We start from the raw sequence: 18,418 nt of genomic DNA, 5'->3' as shown, positions 1-18,418 counted from the left end.
CTGTTTCAATGGGGAGGGAAGGAAGAGGAAGACTCGAGTTCAAAGCGATCTGAATTCAACAGGATTGACAATGGAATAAAAAAGTAAGTGCAGACTCTGCCCTGGTTAACAGGAGTAGACAGCTAGCTAGTTCACTACCCAGCACTAAAGAAGTAATGCTTTGGTTGGCCTGGTGACAGGAGCAACTTTCTCATTAGCCACTGCTTGAATTTGGACAGATGGAAGATCTCACAGAACATGCAGGGTTTGATATGTTCTATCAGAAGTGCGGTCTGGCATAATGGCTAGACTGTTGGACCTTAGAAGAAGAGTTGGTTCTTATATGCCACTTTTCTCTACCCGAAGGAGGCTCAGAGAGGCTTACATTCACCTTCCCTTTCCTCTCCCCACAACAGACAGCCTGTTAGGTGGGTGAGGCTGAGAGAGCCCTGATATTACTGCTCAGTCAGAACAGCTTTATCAGTGCTGTGGCGAGCCCAAGGTTACCCAGCTGGCTGCATATGGGGAAGTCCAGAATCAAACTCAGCATGCCAGATTAGAAGTCCAGGCTCCTAACCATAACACCAAACTGGCTTTATTTATTTATTATTTTTATTTATTATATTTATATACTGCCCTCCCCAAGGTTCAGGGAGGTAACTGTGAGATACCAGTTCAAATCACTACTTAGCCATGAAATTACTAGACCACTGACCCTTTCAGTCTCTAGTCTAAGGTTGTTGAAAATCTAACATTGAATGGGAGGGAAAAAATCCTATGTACATCATCTCTAAGCTCTCTGGAGGAAGTATGGAATAAATATGTACAAGATAGATGAAACAGAAAAGCCTCAGCATTCAAGGGAAGGGGCTCTTTAGGATTGGTTTCCTTATTTATTCATATGTCATCTGCTTTTTGAACCCAGACTGTCAACTCCCTACTGCAGGGCCCCCCAAAGGCCCCAGAGGGTCAACTACCTTCCCTGGTACCTGCCAAGTGTTTTGAGAAAGTGGGTGTGACCAGCAGGGCTTCTAATTAGCCACTGGAGATCTGATTGGATGTGTAGATTTTTTAAAAGTTGCTACAGCAACAGCTGCCACTATGGCACAAGGAACTTTACCACATTATTGTGCGTACATGAATGAAAATACTTTTAAACAATATGTTTATTTTAAAAGGCATCCTATTAAACAGAGCTTCTGCCTGAAATGCTGCAAGCATTCTTATCAAAGTTATTCATAATTTCACTCCCTGACATTTTGTGGTTGGCTTCACCTTTTATGGCAGACATTTTGTGATTGACTCTGCCTCCAGTACCAGCCATTTTCTGTTTGGCTCCAATTCTTGCAGCAGCAGTTTGTGTTTGTGCCTTCCATACTGTGTCAGACTTCCAAAGATGCCCTCAGGCTCAAAAGGATTGGGGATCCAGCTTGATATAACGTCAAAAAAGTAAGGTTAAGGGAGGGAGGTTGCAGCAAGAACTTTGTTATATCTTCAAACTGAAATCCAAGCAAACATGACAATCATATGCTTTGTTATTAGTACTGGTGACTAAAATGGAAGGGGAACTTTCACAGGCAGCAGTTTTTCACTCTATGATTCAATAAATTAACAGAAAAAGCCTATATTTGAAGTTTAGTTGAGATGGTGAATAAAATTCATATGAAGTACCCAGTGAAAAATATGATCTCAAATACTAGATATATCTGGTAAAAGCTTATCTATGGAACTTTGTATGTGTTAAGTGCCATCAAGTTGCTTCCAACTTATAGTAACCCTAAAAATTAATAACCTTCAAATCATGTAATAATTAACAACCGTGTGCTGGTTTTGCGAACAAAAGGCCATGGCTTCCTTTATAGGATCAATTAATCCCATATTAGGTCTTCCTCTGTTCTTGCTGTCTTCACCTTTTCCTGGCATTATTGTCTCTTCCAGTAAAACCTTATACCATTGTAAAATAATCAGTCTCTAATGGTTATAGAACTTCTCTATGCAGGAACAGATATTAAGACAGAAATGCTTATTAGGTATACATAAGAAATGTCAAATATACTATTTGCTAAGCACTGGAATAGGAAACAAGGTTTATAGTAACATACCTGTAATATCCGATCTCCTTCGCGGATTCGTCCATCTCGGGCAGCAATACTGTTTGGATCAATCTGCATAGGGCAAAATTTCAAATATTAACTCTAAAAACTTGGCAAATATCTGTCACCTTTGAGAAATTACTCAGGTCCTAAGTTACATATTAATTTCAAGTCAGGTAAATACCTTGTTTCAAAACTCTAAACTTTACTTTAAATCACACTTTGGAAAAACAGTATGGCTTTAAATGGGGTTGCCTTCTCAGTATTTGAGTTGCTGCATTAAATTCTGTCATCATTATTTCCTCACCTCAAGTTTGGTTCTTTAATTTTCCACAGGGAAATGGGCAACAAAATCTTCCCTGCTCTATTTGAGCTGGAAATGTGCTTTCGAGAAAGAAGAGGTTACGAATCAAAACCATACAAGTCTTGTGAAATGCAGTATCAACGGCAGAATTCATAGGCAAAAGATTAGGGTGATACTTGAGAAGCAATAATAGGTAACAGATACTGCTGCCTAGCTACAGTTTCTGCAAGAAGCAGTTTTTCTGTTTTTATAAAATATTTATGGACCTCTATTTTATCTAGCAAAATAAACTCATGGGACCTTAAACACAAAGTAAAATGGAATGGTAAAGCAATTCCAAACTCTTTGTGCATTAACTATTTCATACTAAGTCATAGAATCAGGGTCGTCACAGCAACACCTGGAGGTCCCACATTCGGCCCATGCTTCAACTGCTCTGGCTTCCAGTTGAATTCTGGATCAAGCTTAAGGTTCTGGTAATCACCTTTAAGGCCATTTTGGGTCTGGGCCCAGTGCACCTAAGGTAACCACCGCTCTCTGCCTACACCCCTCAAAGAGCCTTACTCTCTGCTACTACCAACTGCCTGGTGCTCCCTGGCCCCAAGGAAGTTCATTTGACCTCAACCAGGACCAGAGTTTTTCCCATCGTGGCCCCCACCTGGTGGAACGAGTTCCTGGAGGAGATTAGAATGCTAGCGGAGCTTAAACAGTTCTGCAGAGCCTGCAAAAGGGAGTTCTTCCACCAGGCATTTAGTTGGGGTCAACCTGAATTCAATCACAGTCCATTGGCCCCTGAGCCTTCTTCCCATGAAAACCACCACCCACGGGGCCATCAGTATATTACAGTTCAACAGATGTTCTCACTATGTTTTCTTCCATTATTATATTGTCCTGCTGTTAGAACAGGGTGTCTGTTGTGGGGAGAGGAAAGGGAAAGTGACTGTAAGCTGCTTTGAGCCTCCTTCGGGTAGAGAAAAGCGGCATATAAGAACCAACTCCTCCTCCTCCTCCTCCTCCTCCTCCTCCTCCTCCTCCTCCTCCTCCTCCTCCTCTCTTCTTCTTCTTCTTCTTCTTCTTCTTCTTCTTCTTCTTCTTCTTCTTCTTCTTCTTCTTCTTCTTCTTCTTCTTCTTCTTCTTCTTCTTCTTCTTCTTCTTCTGTATTGCTATTGTTCAATTTACCGTGTTATTTGTACTGTTTTTCTCCTGTTCCATATAAACCACTATGAGCCTTAGGGGAGGGTGGTATATAAATATAATCAATAATAAAATAAATAAATTTCCAGAGAGAAAATTATTTTGAAGTGTTCAATCAGTTATGCAAGACAGCATAATTGCACACAATTAAATGAGGAAGAAGAAGAAGAAGAAGAAGAAGAAGAAGAAGGAGAAGAAGAAGGAGAAGAAGAAGAAGAAGAAGAAGAAGAAGAAGAAGAAGAAGAAGAAGAAGAAGAAGAAGAAGAAGAGTTGGTTCTTAAATGCCACTTTTATCTACCCGAAGGAGTCTCAAAGCGGCTTACAATTGCATTCTCTTTCCTTTCCCCACAACAGGCACCCTGTGAGGTAGGTGAGGCTGAGAGAGCCCTGATATTACTGCTCAGTCAGAACAGCTTTATCAGTCCTGTGGCAAGCCCAAGGTTACCCAGCTGGCTGCAAGTGGGGGAGCATGGAATCAAACCCGGCTCACCAGATTAGAAGTCTGCACTCCTAACCACTGGCTCTCTAAAGGGAAAGACTTACCTGGACTAAACTATAATATGGGAATGGAAACCTTTTAAATCTATAAATACAGAGAGGATTGCTTTATCAAATGTTAATGAATGACCTAAAAGGACAATATTATTGGTTGTTTGTCTATTTAATTCCCTTTCAGTTGTATTCGTTTTACTACATTTTTTGAGTTTATGTGCTGTCATTTACAAAAGGCTCACCAGAATGCATAAAAGTCTTTCAGACAAGCTCATTTAGAAGAAGAAAAAGAAGAAGAGTTGGTTCTTATATGGCGCTTTTCCCTACCCGAAGGAGGCTCAAAGCGGCTTACAGTCGCCTTCCCATTCCTCTCCCCACAACAGACACCCTGTGAGGTGGGTGAGGCTGAGAGAGCGCTGATATCACTGCTCGGTCAGAACAGTTTTATCAGTGCCGTGGCGAGCCCAAGGTCACCCAGCTGGTTGCATGTGGGAGAGCGCAGAATCCAATCTGAATGCCAGATTAGAAGTCCGCACTCCTAACCGCTACACCAAACTGGCTGCATGTGGGGGAGCACTGTACAAATAGTTGTACAGTTCTTGTAGAAACCCAGTTTAGATTAACCTCTTGGAATTCTTCTTACCCTACTTTCTTTTCACTATCCTGAATAATCCAGTATCACCATTCAGTTCAGATTTTGATCATTTCTGAACAGGTTAAGAAGTTTGCCCACAGAAACCCACCATTTCCTCCCTCCTGTTATGACATATGGCCATTACCTTATACTTCTTGGTAATTAAACAGTGACTAAACCACCAGGTTGTATATCCTCTTATGTCATAACATCTAGGAATGCTCAATATCTGGCAAGATACTTTGTCAAAAGCTTTTTGGAGATCTAACTGTATCTCTACCCTCATTCCTCTTCATATGCCCAAAGAACTCCAACAGATTGCTAAGGCAGACCTTCCCTTTTAGAAGCCATTTACTTCAGCATACCTAACAAATCTATTTTTATTAATGCTTTCCGCCAATTCACTTGTAACCAAGATGAGGCAAACTATGCTGCAATTTCCAGGATCCTCCTTGATTCCCAATTTTATTTTATTTTATGCTTATACTTTCTAATGCTTTGGTAAGAAGACAAATATTATTGACCAATTATGTATATATTTGTTTGGAGATCAACGATTTCACACTTTCAGTTTTCAAAGAAAATCTGTATTTAAGAAAATAACTTTTAATTTATTAGCTTCAGGCAGAAGGCTGACCATGGACACTGGCCAATTTTTTCAAGCATTCCAGAGATTTAAGACATAAAAACAGAGGCTCTAAGCTATTTGAATTTCAGGGAACATGCAAACATGCATTTTTTTCTTAGTGCTGCTGCTATATTTGAAGCATTATATTAAATGAACATGCTAGTAATAACAGTTATATAGCTCAGGTGACATAATTATACCTGTCTATTTCAATGGACAAACAGCCAGAATTTTGTAGTAAAAAAAAGTTATTTTTCTTTATGCCACCAGATCTTTACCTCACTGATATAGATTCCTGTGTCTTCCTCATCATCTGTGCGGTAACATACAGTCAACCCCAGTTTTTCTTGGCTCTTAACACGACAGAGTTCAATCTCCTGTAGGATAAAATACAATGCACTGAGGCACCTATTTTGGCAACAAATTTTGCAGCAGTTTTTTGATTCAAAGATACTTCAGAATAAGAATAGTGAAAGCTACTTTCCTCAGTATTGTTGTACTTTCTGTTTTATCGCCTGTTGCCTGCTTTAGACACATGTACCCAAAATATATAAAAGTTGGAAAAAAGCAAAATCTGGCACATCAAAATCAGGAATGTTTGTTGAATTTGCAGGGAACCATTAAAAAAAAAAAGGCTGACAATTTCTCACCCAGTCATTGTATTTCTATCACACCAATGGGTGATTTATGGAACAGGAAAAAGTATTCATCAATCAGCCATATGCCAGTGTCAATCTTCCATCAGCCTCAGAGGCTATAAACCAAAATCAGAGTTACCGGCATATAAGAACTAACTCTTCTTCTTCTATGGTGATCTTGTCCTCTTCCTTGCCTCACACATAGCATTTTCCATTTGTTTCTTCTTGCTTGCTTGCTGATCTGTCCTATGTTTTTTCTTATTTGTTAGTCTATGGATATACCTCCCTGTCACATTATTATATATTTTGTTGCTGAGCCAACCCAGGTATTTGGGAGAAGAGACAAAATCATCTGCTGATATTCTACTTCTGTAATTGCACATGTGAGGCTTTTGAAAGTTTAAAATTAAAATATTTAATTTAATGAGGGGAAAAGGTCAGATGGAATCAAGAGTAGGATGTATGATGTGAACTGATAATAAAAAAGTGAAGTAACTTTGTAATAATGCCTAATCCAGCTAATATGTTGCCAACAAGTAAATGTTTTTGCTTTTCAACAAGGTCATTGAAACTTTGAGAAGCTGGTATATTATTTTTATTTTTAAAAATCCCCACTATTATGCTACTGTAAAAATAAAATACCAAAAGACAATGATTAGTTCAAATACTGTACAGTAAATCCTCAGAATCAGAATGGATAATACAAAGGCTAATGTTACAGTCGACTCCATGTTGCTTTTATACTCGAACACCAGAATTTGCAGTGTCATCCTAAACAGAACCAACTGACCTCAAAGAACTTAGAAGGGTATGATTTTGTTTATAATCACACTGTTGGATAACAAAATATTCTGCACTTTACTTTGCAGTCAGCTTAAATGGCCCAGGATCTTTGGGGAGCTCTGTTTGAGAAAGATGAGAACCATGTTTCCATTGCAACAAATCCAGACATTTTACCTATACTGTAATTTAAATATTTTGTGCTTGAACTGAAAAGGTACACTTTGAACCAGTTCCAAATGATCACTACCCTGTTCTTTACCTGCAGAGCTGTCTAATGTACAGTTACTCCAGTTTATTGACTTCAATAGGCATAGACTGGTGTAACTGTACTAGATTTTTAAAATTTATTTCTATTTTAATTTATTACCAATGCTATCTTATGCCAGTTTACATTTAAAATATTAGAATACAGCAGAATACAGTGCTAGTTTAAAACAATAAAAAACCCTTAATGAAAACATAATACAATCCAGTATAGTGACAGAGATTTAATCATTAACAGTTTTCCCTAACAGCAAACTCTGGCTCCACAAACCTCATCACCAGACCCCATTCCTGAAGGCAGGTGGTTGCATGATGTAGCGATGTCTGAGATGTCCAAGACATCAAGAAAGGTAGAAAAACAAGGATCTTCTTGCCCTAGCCTCAACCAACCACCTGGTGGAAGAGTTCTGTCTTGCAGGCTCTACAGAACTGTGATAGCTTCAACAGGTCCCTTAGCTTGTCCGGGAGCTCATTCCACCAGGTGGGGCCAGGACTGAAATGGCCTTGGTCGAAGCAAGGCCCTCCCTCATGTGGGCTGGAGATCACCAGTTTTTAGTACACACAAAGTGAAGAGCTCTGTGGGGTGGGGACATAGGGAAATAAGCAATTCCTCAGATATGTTAGGCCCAGACTGCAAAGGGCCTTAAAGGTCAAAACGAGAACCTTGAACTTGATCTGGAACACCATCGGTAACGAATGCAGCTCTTTCAGCACTAGCTGAATGTGGGACCTCCAAGATGCTCCTGTGAGGATCTCAGCAGCTGTGTTCTGTACCAGTTGGAACTTTGGGTCAAGGCCAAGGGTAGGCCCACATGGAACGAGTTACAGAAATCAAGCCTGGAGGTGACCTGAGCCTGTGTAGATATAGAGGCATCAAAGATCACCCCCAAATTCCTGGAAGAGGGTGAAATTTCTAATTGCACCCCATCCAGGCAGGATAAACATGCTTCCTGATCTGACCCTTTCCGACCCAGCCACATGATCTCTGTCTTGGATGTGTTGAATTTCAGGTGACTCTGATTGCATTCTTGATGTTATTGAAGAAAAGTATGTTTTTCTTCCCACATACTGATTGTATCCTATGGAATGATAAAAGGGAAGCCACGTGAAGCCTGGCTTTCTCCCCTCTTCTCTCCACCAAGTTTCCCATGTTCCATGGAAGGCATTCAGCTAGAAAAGCATTTTTTAAAAACAAACTTCCCTAAATAGTACCTGTTTTAATGCCTTTTTCAACAAAATGAGATGTATATATTTATGTGATATTAAACATTTGGGAATTGGACTTGATGGAGATCTATGCTGACCTTCATAATACAGAATAAAACAAAAAAGAGTTCAGAATGCAGATAACACATATTTTTAAAACAGAAAATGCTGTTAGGTAGTAGCTCTGTTTTTGATCTGCTATATATTCAGAATAATTTATTTGCTCTTAGAAATGCACAAAATCAAGTAGGTTGGTTATTCTTTTTCATTACATGATTATATACATACAGTACTATGAAGAAACGTGAAACCACAGTAAGGGAGTAATCCTAAGTAGGTCTATGGAGAAGTAAGCCTTATTTGATCTAAGGAAGTTTATTTTTAGGAAAGTGTTATGAATTGTTATTTCCAAAAGAAAGAAATAATTAACTGGTAGGGTACAAGGTGAGAAAGAACTAACCAAAAAGTAGGCTTATTCAAAAATTTTAATAATTGAAGTCTGTATCTCAGTGAAGTGAATATTTGACTACAACGGTTAACATTAGGATGAAATTTCAGTAACAAAAATGGCTTCAACTACAGTAACAACATATACATTTCAGAAACAAAAAAAAGCTTGTGACCCCTTTGAAGCCTATAAGGAAGTCTACATATGCGATGAAGGACAGAGACAGAAGCCTTTAAATCATAGCTAACAAGAAATAGCACAGTGGTCCCCTACCCCCGGGTCACGGCCTGGTGCCGGGCCGTGAGAGCCTCAGCAGTGGACCGCGGCTGCTTCTCCCTGCTCCCCCCACAGCGAGAAGCTCACCAGGCTGTGAGCAAATGGGCCGCCAAAGCGGCTGATTAGCTTGCGGCCCGGCAAGCTTCTTGCTGTGGGGGGGGGGGGAGAGGGAAGTGTGGCCGTGGCATGCCGGCAGCGCAAACATGGACGTGCGGCAGTTTCGCACATGCACGCATGGTAGAGCCACCGCGCATGTATGCTTGCACCCCCGCAGGGAGCACAAACGCGCATGTGTGGCAGGTCTGTACATGTGCGTTGGCGCGGGCCTCCAGTCACCCTCTCCCCCACCCCTTGGCAGCAGTCCGCAACCAGAAAAAGGTTGTGCACCGCTGAAATAGCATACAAGCTGAAATCCATATACTTCTGCTGTCCTGTAAATAGAAACTCCTTCAAAGGTAAAAGGAAAAGGTCTGTCTTTTTGTATATCAACATATGTGCTTGTGAGTAATAATAATTCATTGTATGTGATTGCACCGTGGTGCGCTTTCAAGGCCATTCGTTATAAAAATGTTTCTTCAGACCAGAGTTGTGTTAAGAAAAGTTGGCGGGGAGAACGACTGAAGATGGCGCCGTACTAGCTAGGCTTCTGCCCGGCTCTTAAGCCATGCTGAGGGTCAGGAGCAATCGCACCTGGCAGACCTGAGCAGATACGCAAATCTTGCTCGCCAGTCGCCCCAGGAACCGGGAACGGCATCCTGAGGGTCCTACAGATCCGTGGAGACTGAGTTCTCCGGATCGCCGTGGCATGTGCTCAAGGTCATGATGGCACCCTTGTCGTAAATAACTTTCTAAGCCTGAAATGACCAGCTGACCCTACATTCTTCCCAGATCATCTTTTACCAGACTGACAGGAACTGAAGTCTGCAACAGTAAAGACTGTGAGTGTTCTGGTTTTTCCTTTCTTTTCCTCACAAGCTCTTCCCCCCCTCCTCAACCAATTTACAAGTGAATCCTTTCGTTGAGTGGGAGCTCCCAGCTAATCACACCCATTAATCAAACAAAGAGAGAGCTTAAAGAAAAGAGAGACTTTAAAGATTTGTTGGAGAGAGTTCAGTGACTTTATACGGAGATCGACAAACTGATAATTTTGGATCGCTCGAGCTCCCGCAAGACCTCACGAGACTTTCTGTTTATAATTTGTGACTGCCTAGAACTATGGAAGAATTAACTAAGGCACAGCTTTTCCATTTGTTATGCGAAGGGAACTCAAATATACTGAAAGCAGTCAACAAGGTGGAAAAGGAAATCCAAAAGACTAAGAAAGAGCTTTTAGACAGAACCGACGGTTTGGAAAAAACGGCTGATGAAAACACAACTCAGCCAACAATACTTCAAATGAGAATTCAATGTCTGGAAGTTAATCAACAGGAGGGGGAGAGAGCTAGGGACGTAAAAATCAAAAGCACCTTGGAAGAACTTGGGAAAACAGATTTAAGGAAGGAAAGCACCGAAAACCTGGAAGTCTATTTAGAGCAGGAAGTGATTTGGATCAACAAAATAAATAGAGTCTATTCAAAGGTGACAGCACGCAGGAAGCTATCAGGAGATATCTCTGTGCGACCAGAGGAAGAGATCCGGATTGACAAAGTATACAGAGCCTACTTAAAGGCGACTGCAAGCAAGAATCAAGCAAGAGACTTCTTTGGCCCTGACAGAAGGGCCAGAAATACTCTATACAGGAATTATCAGGCGACACTATGGAAAAAAATACAATTTCATTTTCTGCGACCACCTGAAGGATATGATGAACAGTGGAGCATTCTCCTGGTTTCCTGTGGGAAAGACAGCAGCAGTAACTTTTAGGTCAGGGCCAATATATGAAGGGAATTGATTTTATATTACCTAAGACAATAATAGAATATATTCTTATAATAGATTATACTCTCATATGTATCAACAATTACTCTGCTAAGAAAGATGGTAATAACTTCTTGATCAGGATCAATAAGTGATGGGAACTGAATATGTATGCTAATATGTATGCTAAAAGAGGACGGCAAACTATACTTCATATGTATTAACAAGACAGCAGTAGTAACTCTTAGGTTAGGGCCAATATATGAAGGGGACCGACTGTATATCACTTAAGATAATAATAGAATATATTCTTATAACAGATTATACTCTCATATGTATTAACAATCATTTTGCTAAGAAAGATGGTAAAAACTTCTAAATTAGGATTAATATGTGATGGGAACTGAATATGTATGTTAAAAGAGGATGGCAAACCATATCAGCTGATCGTTTTTTTTTTCTCTTTTACTTTTCTGTAAATGCTTTTTATAATAATAAATAATAAAATTATTTTAAAAAAGAAAAAAAAAGTTGGCTTACTTACTTACTTATGTATTTATTTAATAGTTGGTTTGTATCTCACCCCTCACAAAGGTGGATGACAAAATAAGGGTTTACAATAAACCTGAACGTGGAAAAAAATAGATAAAAAGTAAAACAGGAAAAAAAATTCATACAGCTTCTCCATAAAAAACCACAATCAACCCCACTTCATTGGTCCCAGCATGGGCAAATCGGGTGATTCAGGGGAAAGTTGAAAAATTCTTACCCCGGAAAATAAGAGAGGGCAATGTTACATCTATATATGTAGGGGAATGCAGACATAGTATGTGCATGTAGAGGAAGGCTTGACAATGAATGCTATATGCAGCAGGTGTGTACTGACCTCAGTCAAAGGCTTGGTTGAAGAGCTCCATTTTACAGGCCATGCAGAATTGCTGGAGTTTAGGCAGGTTTCTGATCTCACTTGGGAGCTTATTCCACCAAGCCTGGGACAGGGCCAGGCATACCTCTTTGGGCCAAGAGACCACCAGCCTGTTTGCACTGGCCAATGCTCATGGCGGGGCATACTCATATAGGTGGTCCCTTAGATATACTGGACCCAGACTGCAGATGGCCATAAATATCCTGCTTTTCCTTACCCAAAGGAGTCCCAAAGAAACTTACAAACAGATTTCCCTTCCATTCCCCATATGGTTAAAGCAGAGTCACCTGAAACTCAACCCCTCCAAGATGAAGGCCCTGTGGCTAGGCAGAAAGGAGGTAGGACAGGAAGCTCATTTATCTATTCTGGCTGGGATGCAGCTTAACATCATGCCCTCAGCCAGAAATGTGGGTGTGATTCTAGATACCACCCTTTCAATGGAGGCCCAGGTCATAGGTATTAGCCTGCATGGCATTCTACCATCTTCATTGGGTGAGGCTACTAGTGCTCTACCTGCCCTTAGACTGTCTGGCTACAGTGATACATGCAACAGTCACCTCCAGATTAGATTTCTGTAACTCGCTGTATGTGGGACTACCCGGAAATTACAGCTGGTACACACTGGTACATCCTGGAGGGCCCATATTCAGCCTGTCCTGAAGCAGCTGCATTGGTTGCCAGCTGTGGCCCAGATCAGATTCAAAGTTTTGGTATTAACCTTGAAGGCCATCCGCGGCTTTGGCCCTGCCTATCTGAGGGACCGCTTGTCTGCTTATGTCCCCCCACAGGGTTCTTCACTCTGTGGGTACGAATCTGCTTGTGGTTCCAGGCCCCAGAGAAGCATATTTGGTCTTGACCCAGACCAGGGCTTTTTCAGTCCTGTTCCTGACATGGTGGAATGAGCTCCTGGATGACCTGAGGGCACTGATGAAGCTGTCTCAGGGCCATTTCGCACGGCTTCAAAATAACACAATGGTTGCTAATTGAAAACGCTACTAATTTGGAATAACCCACGACGTCGTAGACAATCTGCAACACTCCTGAAACCGACCCGCAAAAAGCGCTTCGTTGTAGCGCTTTCAGGGGAATCCCAAAAAGTGGATTCACCCTCCGGAAAGCGATACACTCCTGCAACCAATCTGCAACAATAGCGATAAAGACCTGTGCGTTAACATTGTTGCGGTTTCTTCAGAGTCCCTCCTCCTGAGCCTGTCCTCCAAACTTCCGGCGAAGCGATCGCCATTTTTTTTTCCCCGAGCGAGTGGAGATCAACGCACCGGCGAGCCTCCGTTTAGCCAGTGAGGCTTCCCAGGCTGCAGTCCCTCCTCAGAGCTGTTTACAGTCACTAAGCACAAGAAGCCCGCAGAAGCCCGTTTGCTGATGTATTTTCCCTTTATTTTTCACACTGTTTCGGCTGAAAATCGTGCCTGTGAGGGGGGGGAGGGGGGGATTTTTTTTTTTCCACTCGGAAGCAGCGTGGCCACGATCAAATGACAGCTCAAACAGAGGCTTCCCGGCTTCAGTCCCTCCCCTTCAGTCACTAAGCACACACATTTCACACATTCCATTCAGCCGAAAATCGGGCCCGTGAGAGGGGGGGGGATTTTTTTTTTCACTCGGAGGCAGCGTGTTAACGATCAAATGATCAAACGACAGCTCAAACACCCCAGGCAGCTGGATGGGTCTCTCCGTTGCAACGAATCTACCCAGATTCGTTACAATGGGTCTGTTTTTTTTTTTTTTAAACCTTCCTTAAAGGGAAAGGGGCTGTTTGGGAGCATGCTAACGGCTGCCCATTGGCTGCTTGACGGCCAGGGGCGGGACGAGCTTGGCAATAGCGCTTCCTTTCTAGCGATTTCTGCCGAGACCGGAAGCCTGTGGGAAACGCTAAAAAACGCAACTGATTCCACTACAAAGGCAGGTATGCATAACGACGAATTCCACTATTTTAAATGGCGATTTTTCATTCAGTGACCAATTTGCAACAAAGATCCCCGTGCAAAAAGGCCCTCAGTTCCGCAGGGCCTGCAAAACAGAGCTCTTCTGCAATGTCTTTGGTTGCGGCCAGGTTACAGGGACAACTGGGGCCCCTCCTCTGGCCAGCACTATACCACTCTGCGAACCTATACCTGTGATGGTTGACTGTAGATCGGGGAAGATTGGGAATTATACTACCATTTTATAGGTTTTTGGGGTATTGGGGAACATGATTGATTTTACTGGGGTTTTAATCTGTTTTTGTGTAACCCGCCACAGAGAGTGGCGGGATATAAGCTAAATAAACAAATAAACAAACAAACAAATAAATAATACCCTGTGAGGTAGGTGAGGATGAGACAGCTGTAACAGAACTGCTCAGCAATAGCAGCCCTAAGTGATCTGTGACTAGGAAAACAAGAGAATCAAACCTGGTTTGAGTCTGGCATTTAACTGTGGAAGAAAGCCCATTTGATTTATTGAAAGGTTTACCTCCCATGAATGTGGGAAAGTAACCCAAGATGCCTCAAAATGTAGCCACATTCTTCCCCCCAGTACAATTTATCTTGATCTTCCGGATACATTGTGAAACAATGATAGTGCTTTAAATAGGCTGGACAATGTACAAATTGAAAGCATGGCACCCAAGAGTAGACTGGGAAGTGAAAATGGTCCTGCAGCATGTGAAGCTGAGTGGTTCCTAAAGTGCTATAAACCAATATTGCAATGTTCGGCACTGCAAACAAGTGACATTAACTTGTTTCCTTTTGCTAGCAGTATTATTAGAAGAAATAATTGGTGAGGTGACAATTACTATTGTTTATGAAGGGTCAGACTCAAATGGCTACTAAAGCACTGATAGAGTTGTTGGATTTATATTTTTTATATCCCACTCTATTTTCATGGGACTCAGGGTAGCATTCATGGTGTTATGGTTAGGATCAAGTTGAATGCTGCTTCCTCTTGATCTGAATCCAACATACTGCCTCTCCACTTATCTAGATACTTGGGCTGAAGAGTTTGACTTTCTGTACTGCTCTATGCAGCTTGGTGAGCATAGTAGTTTCAGTATTTGGCCACAAAACTGACCTTTTAAACAATTAATTAAATGACTGATTTATCCTATGAAAGATGAGAAACTAAGTAAAGGTCATCTTTGAACTGGCAAAGTATGTAAAAGCTGAAGAGGTTATACTCTCAAAGGACAGGATAAGAGGTTAAATTGCTAATCCTCCAGGGTGATGGAATCATGGGTTGAAGACCATAACCTTCTATTACTAGGTTAGAAGTCGTTATTCCCTTCAGCAACTGAGTTAATACTGCAATTTTTTCAGCTGATAGAAGAGTAGGTTGTAAATGTCATCCACTGTGTTAAAAGTTTCCTTGACTTACTTCTTGAAAGAAGACGATTAAGTGCTGTGGTTTGGGATTCTGTAAAAGTTTGCTTTCAAATCATGGTAAAACGCATTAATTTCATGTTAGCAAACAAGAATGTGTGCAAGTAAACTGTTTTAGAAGATACTAGCATCTAGATTCTCTGTACAATTGTCCTGTGTAGAAATGCAAAATCCAGGATTTGCTTATTAAAGAAATATTTCTTTCAAATATTGTTTTAAAATCCTTAAAGGTCAAAAGTTAGGGCAAAAAACCATTTGTAGTCCTGCTGAAACCCAGTGTGACAAAGGCAATTAAAATGGAATTAATGTGAGAATACCTCTTTAGGGAGATGTGATAGTGGTATTCACATTTGCTGGTTGTGTATTTCCCATAGGATTTATTAAATGTTAAATTACTTATTAAGACTAGGCATGGGACACTGCTATATTCTACTAATTCAGACTTCTTTCATTCTAGGAATATATGTAGATAAATTGGATAACTATTTATGTGACCTGACTTATGGTATATTTAATTTTCCATTGCCATAGCAATGGAAGAAAATTCTCTTCAGACTAGGCAGGAAAATTTGTATTATGTATCTATGACAGGTTTTCTCAAATAGGGTTTCCCTCAGTCTTTCCTCATAGGGCTTGGTCCCTAGGCCCCAGATCATCCTTGTTGCTCTCCAATGCACCCTTCACAATTTTGTCCACGTCCTTTTAAAAGGAAGGTCTCCAAAACTGCAAACAGTATTCCCAGTGGGATCTGACGAATGCACTATACAGCGGGACTGTGACATTTCATGATATCAATGAGGCCTCTGTTGATATAGCCCAAGACTGCATTTATCTTCTTTACTGCCACATCACACTGTCTGCTCATATTTAATTTACAGTCTACAACTACTCCAAGACTCGTTCATACATTGCTACCCACAAGTGTCTCTCCCATTCAGTATGCATGCTTCCCATTTTTGTGCCCCAGATATAGAGCTCTGCACTTCTCCTTATTGAATTCCATCTTGTTCTCATTTGCCCACTTTTCCAGCATGTTAAGATCTTGTTGAACTTCTGGAATTTATTTATATTTATTTATTTATAATTTGATTTCTAGACCGCCGCTCCCAGAGAACTGGCTCGTGGCTGTTTACAACATATATATAAAATATCGTACATAAAATCTTACAACAATAAAATCCCCAAATTTTACTCCAATAAAATAAACTTAACAATAAAATTGCCTCTTGTGGCGCAGAGTGGTAAGGCAGCAAACATGCAATCTGAAAGCTCTGCCCATGAGGCTGAGATTTCAATCCCAACAGCCGGCTCAAGGTTGACAGCCTTCCATCCTTCTGAGGTTGGTAAAATGAGTACCCAGCTTGCTGGGGGTAAACGATAATGACTGGGGAAAGCAATGGCAAACCACCCCGTATTGAGTCTGCCATGAAAACGCTGGAGGGTGTCACCCCAAGGGTCAGACATGACTCGGTGCTTGCATAGGGGATACCTTTATCTTTACCTTTACCTAACAATAAAATACAATAAGGCAAGATGGCAGTATAACTGAAAGATCTCCCCAGCCTCCAATACAGTCAATTTGGTGGGCTGGAGTGGCTAGGGGTATGGACACAGCAGGGTAGTTCTGTAGGTCTAATACCCAAGAAATGGGGGGGGGGAGTTTGAAATTCCCCAGTACTCATTGTACCCAGCCTCAACCAAGCGCCTGGTGGAAGAGCTTCATTTTGTGGACCCTGCGGAACCAACAGGGTCCACTGCTCCTCAGGGAGCTCATTCCAACAGGTAGGGGACAAGACTTAAAAGACCCTGGCCCTGGTTGAGGCTAGGCATGCTTCCTGGGGCCTGCATGGATCACTGTAGCCAGGTGTTCCAAGTACAGGTAGGTTGCTAGTAGTCATGTCTAGTGCAGATGGAAAAATGCTGTCTGGGCTACCTTTGTGATCTGAGCCTCCATGGTAAGGGAGGCATCAAAGATCACCCCCAGATACCTGGACAGTGGTGCAGATGTCAGTTGCATGCCATCTAGGCAGGGTAATCATGCTTCCAACTCCTGCCCTGTTCTCCCTAGCCACAGGACCTCCATTTTGGAGGGATTGAGTTTCAGGCAACTCTTCCTGATCCATCCAGCCACTGCTTCCAAACAACTGGCAAATGTATCTGGGGGGAGATCCGGCTGGCTGTCCATTAGGAGATAGAGCTGGGTATCATCAACAAACTGATGACATCCTAGCCCATTAGTATGGACCAGCTGGGCTATAGGGCACTACTCTTCCCAATTTGGTGTCATCTTCAAATGTAATGAGTAGTCCTTTAACTCCCTCATCCAGTTCACTGATAAAAATGTGGAAAAGTAACTGTGATGGCTTGTTCCTGGCTAGGCTGGAAATCCAAGCTTTCTCCTGGTGGGGCCACGAGACACTGTCTGTGCTCAGCTGCACTGACCCTGGAGCTGGCAGGATTCCGTGCTGTGGTTATCAGTTCTGGCAGGAGGCCAGAAGTACAGTGAGAGTCTTACAAAGTCCTGGCCATCTTGCTGGAAACACACAGAGACAAACAGTCTGTTACTAGCAAGCCAGAGCTAAGTTGGTACACAGTCCATAAGTCAAAAGGAAAAAAGGAAGGCAGAATACTATCATGCAGTCCAAGAGGACAAGGCAGGTGGTAAGGAGTCAAAGTCATGGTCAATATGGAGTCAGGAATGGCCAGGAGATCAGGATGGGTAGGAATTTTAGTGTACAGATGTGGACAAGGCAATTATTCCACTTGCTGCACTCAGATTGAGCACTCCATGCCTCAGCCTCAAATAGGCATGGCCAGGGGATAATGCAAGCTCCTACAAAGACATACTGAGTTTGCAGGTCTTTCAATCCTCACTCTGTGAAGAATCAGATGTGTCTTCCAGCCAGAGTTGCCAGAGCAACTGGAGCTGGCAGCTGAGTCAGCTATGGCTGAAGAGGCTGAAGAAACAGGGTATTCTGGCAGGGACACTGGAGAGGGCTGCTCAAGTCAGCCGGGCCCGGCATATGAGAGATCATGGACACTGCCACAGCAGGAGTCTGAATCAGATTCTGATGGATCACCCGAGCGACTCAGACGAAGCCGTAGGGTGGGGTTGGCAGAACGCGGAAGAAGCCAGAGGCTGCAGGCACTCTGCCTTAATAGATGGGGTCCAGCTGGGTTAGCTCCGGGGAGGATGGGTGAGTCACCCCCCAGGTGCAGCTAATTAGCTGGGCTGCATTTAGGAAAACAGAAACGACTTTTCAGGCATGGATGCAATCTATGCAACTACCCCCCCCCCCGGACTGGCTCTGTTCCTGTGAACG

At 42.1% G+C, this 18,418-nt stretch overlaps 1 protein-coding gene across 3 annotated transcripts in view; it reads right to left on the bottom strand.

Moving 5' to 3' along the window:
* Nucleotides 1-18,418, bottom strand: part of PDZRN4 (PDZ domain containing ring finger 4) — a 347,368-nt gene that overhangs the window by 32,259 nt on the left and 296,691 nt on the right. For all 3 annotated transcript variants that reach the window (XM_077338568.1, XM_077338567.1, XM_077338569.1), the window contains 2 exons: nucleotides 5,603-5,701; nucleotides 2,082-2,144 (listed from right to left, as the gene is read on the bottom strand). In XM_077338568.1, coding sequence (XP_077194683.1) covers nucleotides 2,082-2,144; nucleotides 5,603-5,701 — 162 coding nt within the window. The remainder of the gene's footprint in view (nucleotides 1-2,081; nucleotides 2,145-5,602; nucleotides 5,702-18,418) is intronic.

The sequence above is a fragment of the Paroedura picta genome, chromosome 5 (genome assembly GCF_049243985.1).
Source record: "Paroedura picta isolate Pp20150507F chromosome 5, Ppicta_v3.0, whole genome shotgun sequence".
In the NCBI taxonomy this organism is placed as follows: Eukaryota; Metazoa; Chordata; class Lepidosauria; order Squamata; family Gekkonidae; genus Paroedura; species Paroedura picta.
This window is presented reverse-complemented; position numbering and strand designations above follow the sequence as displayed.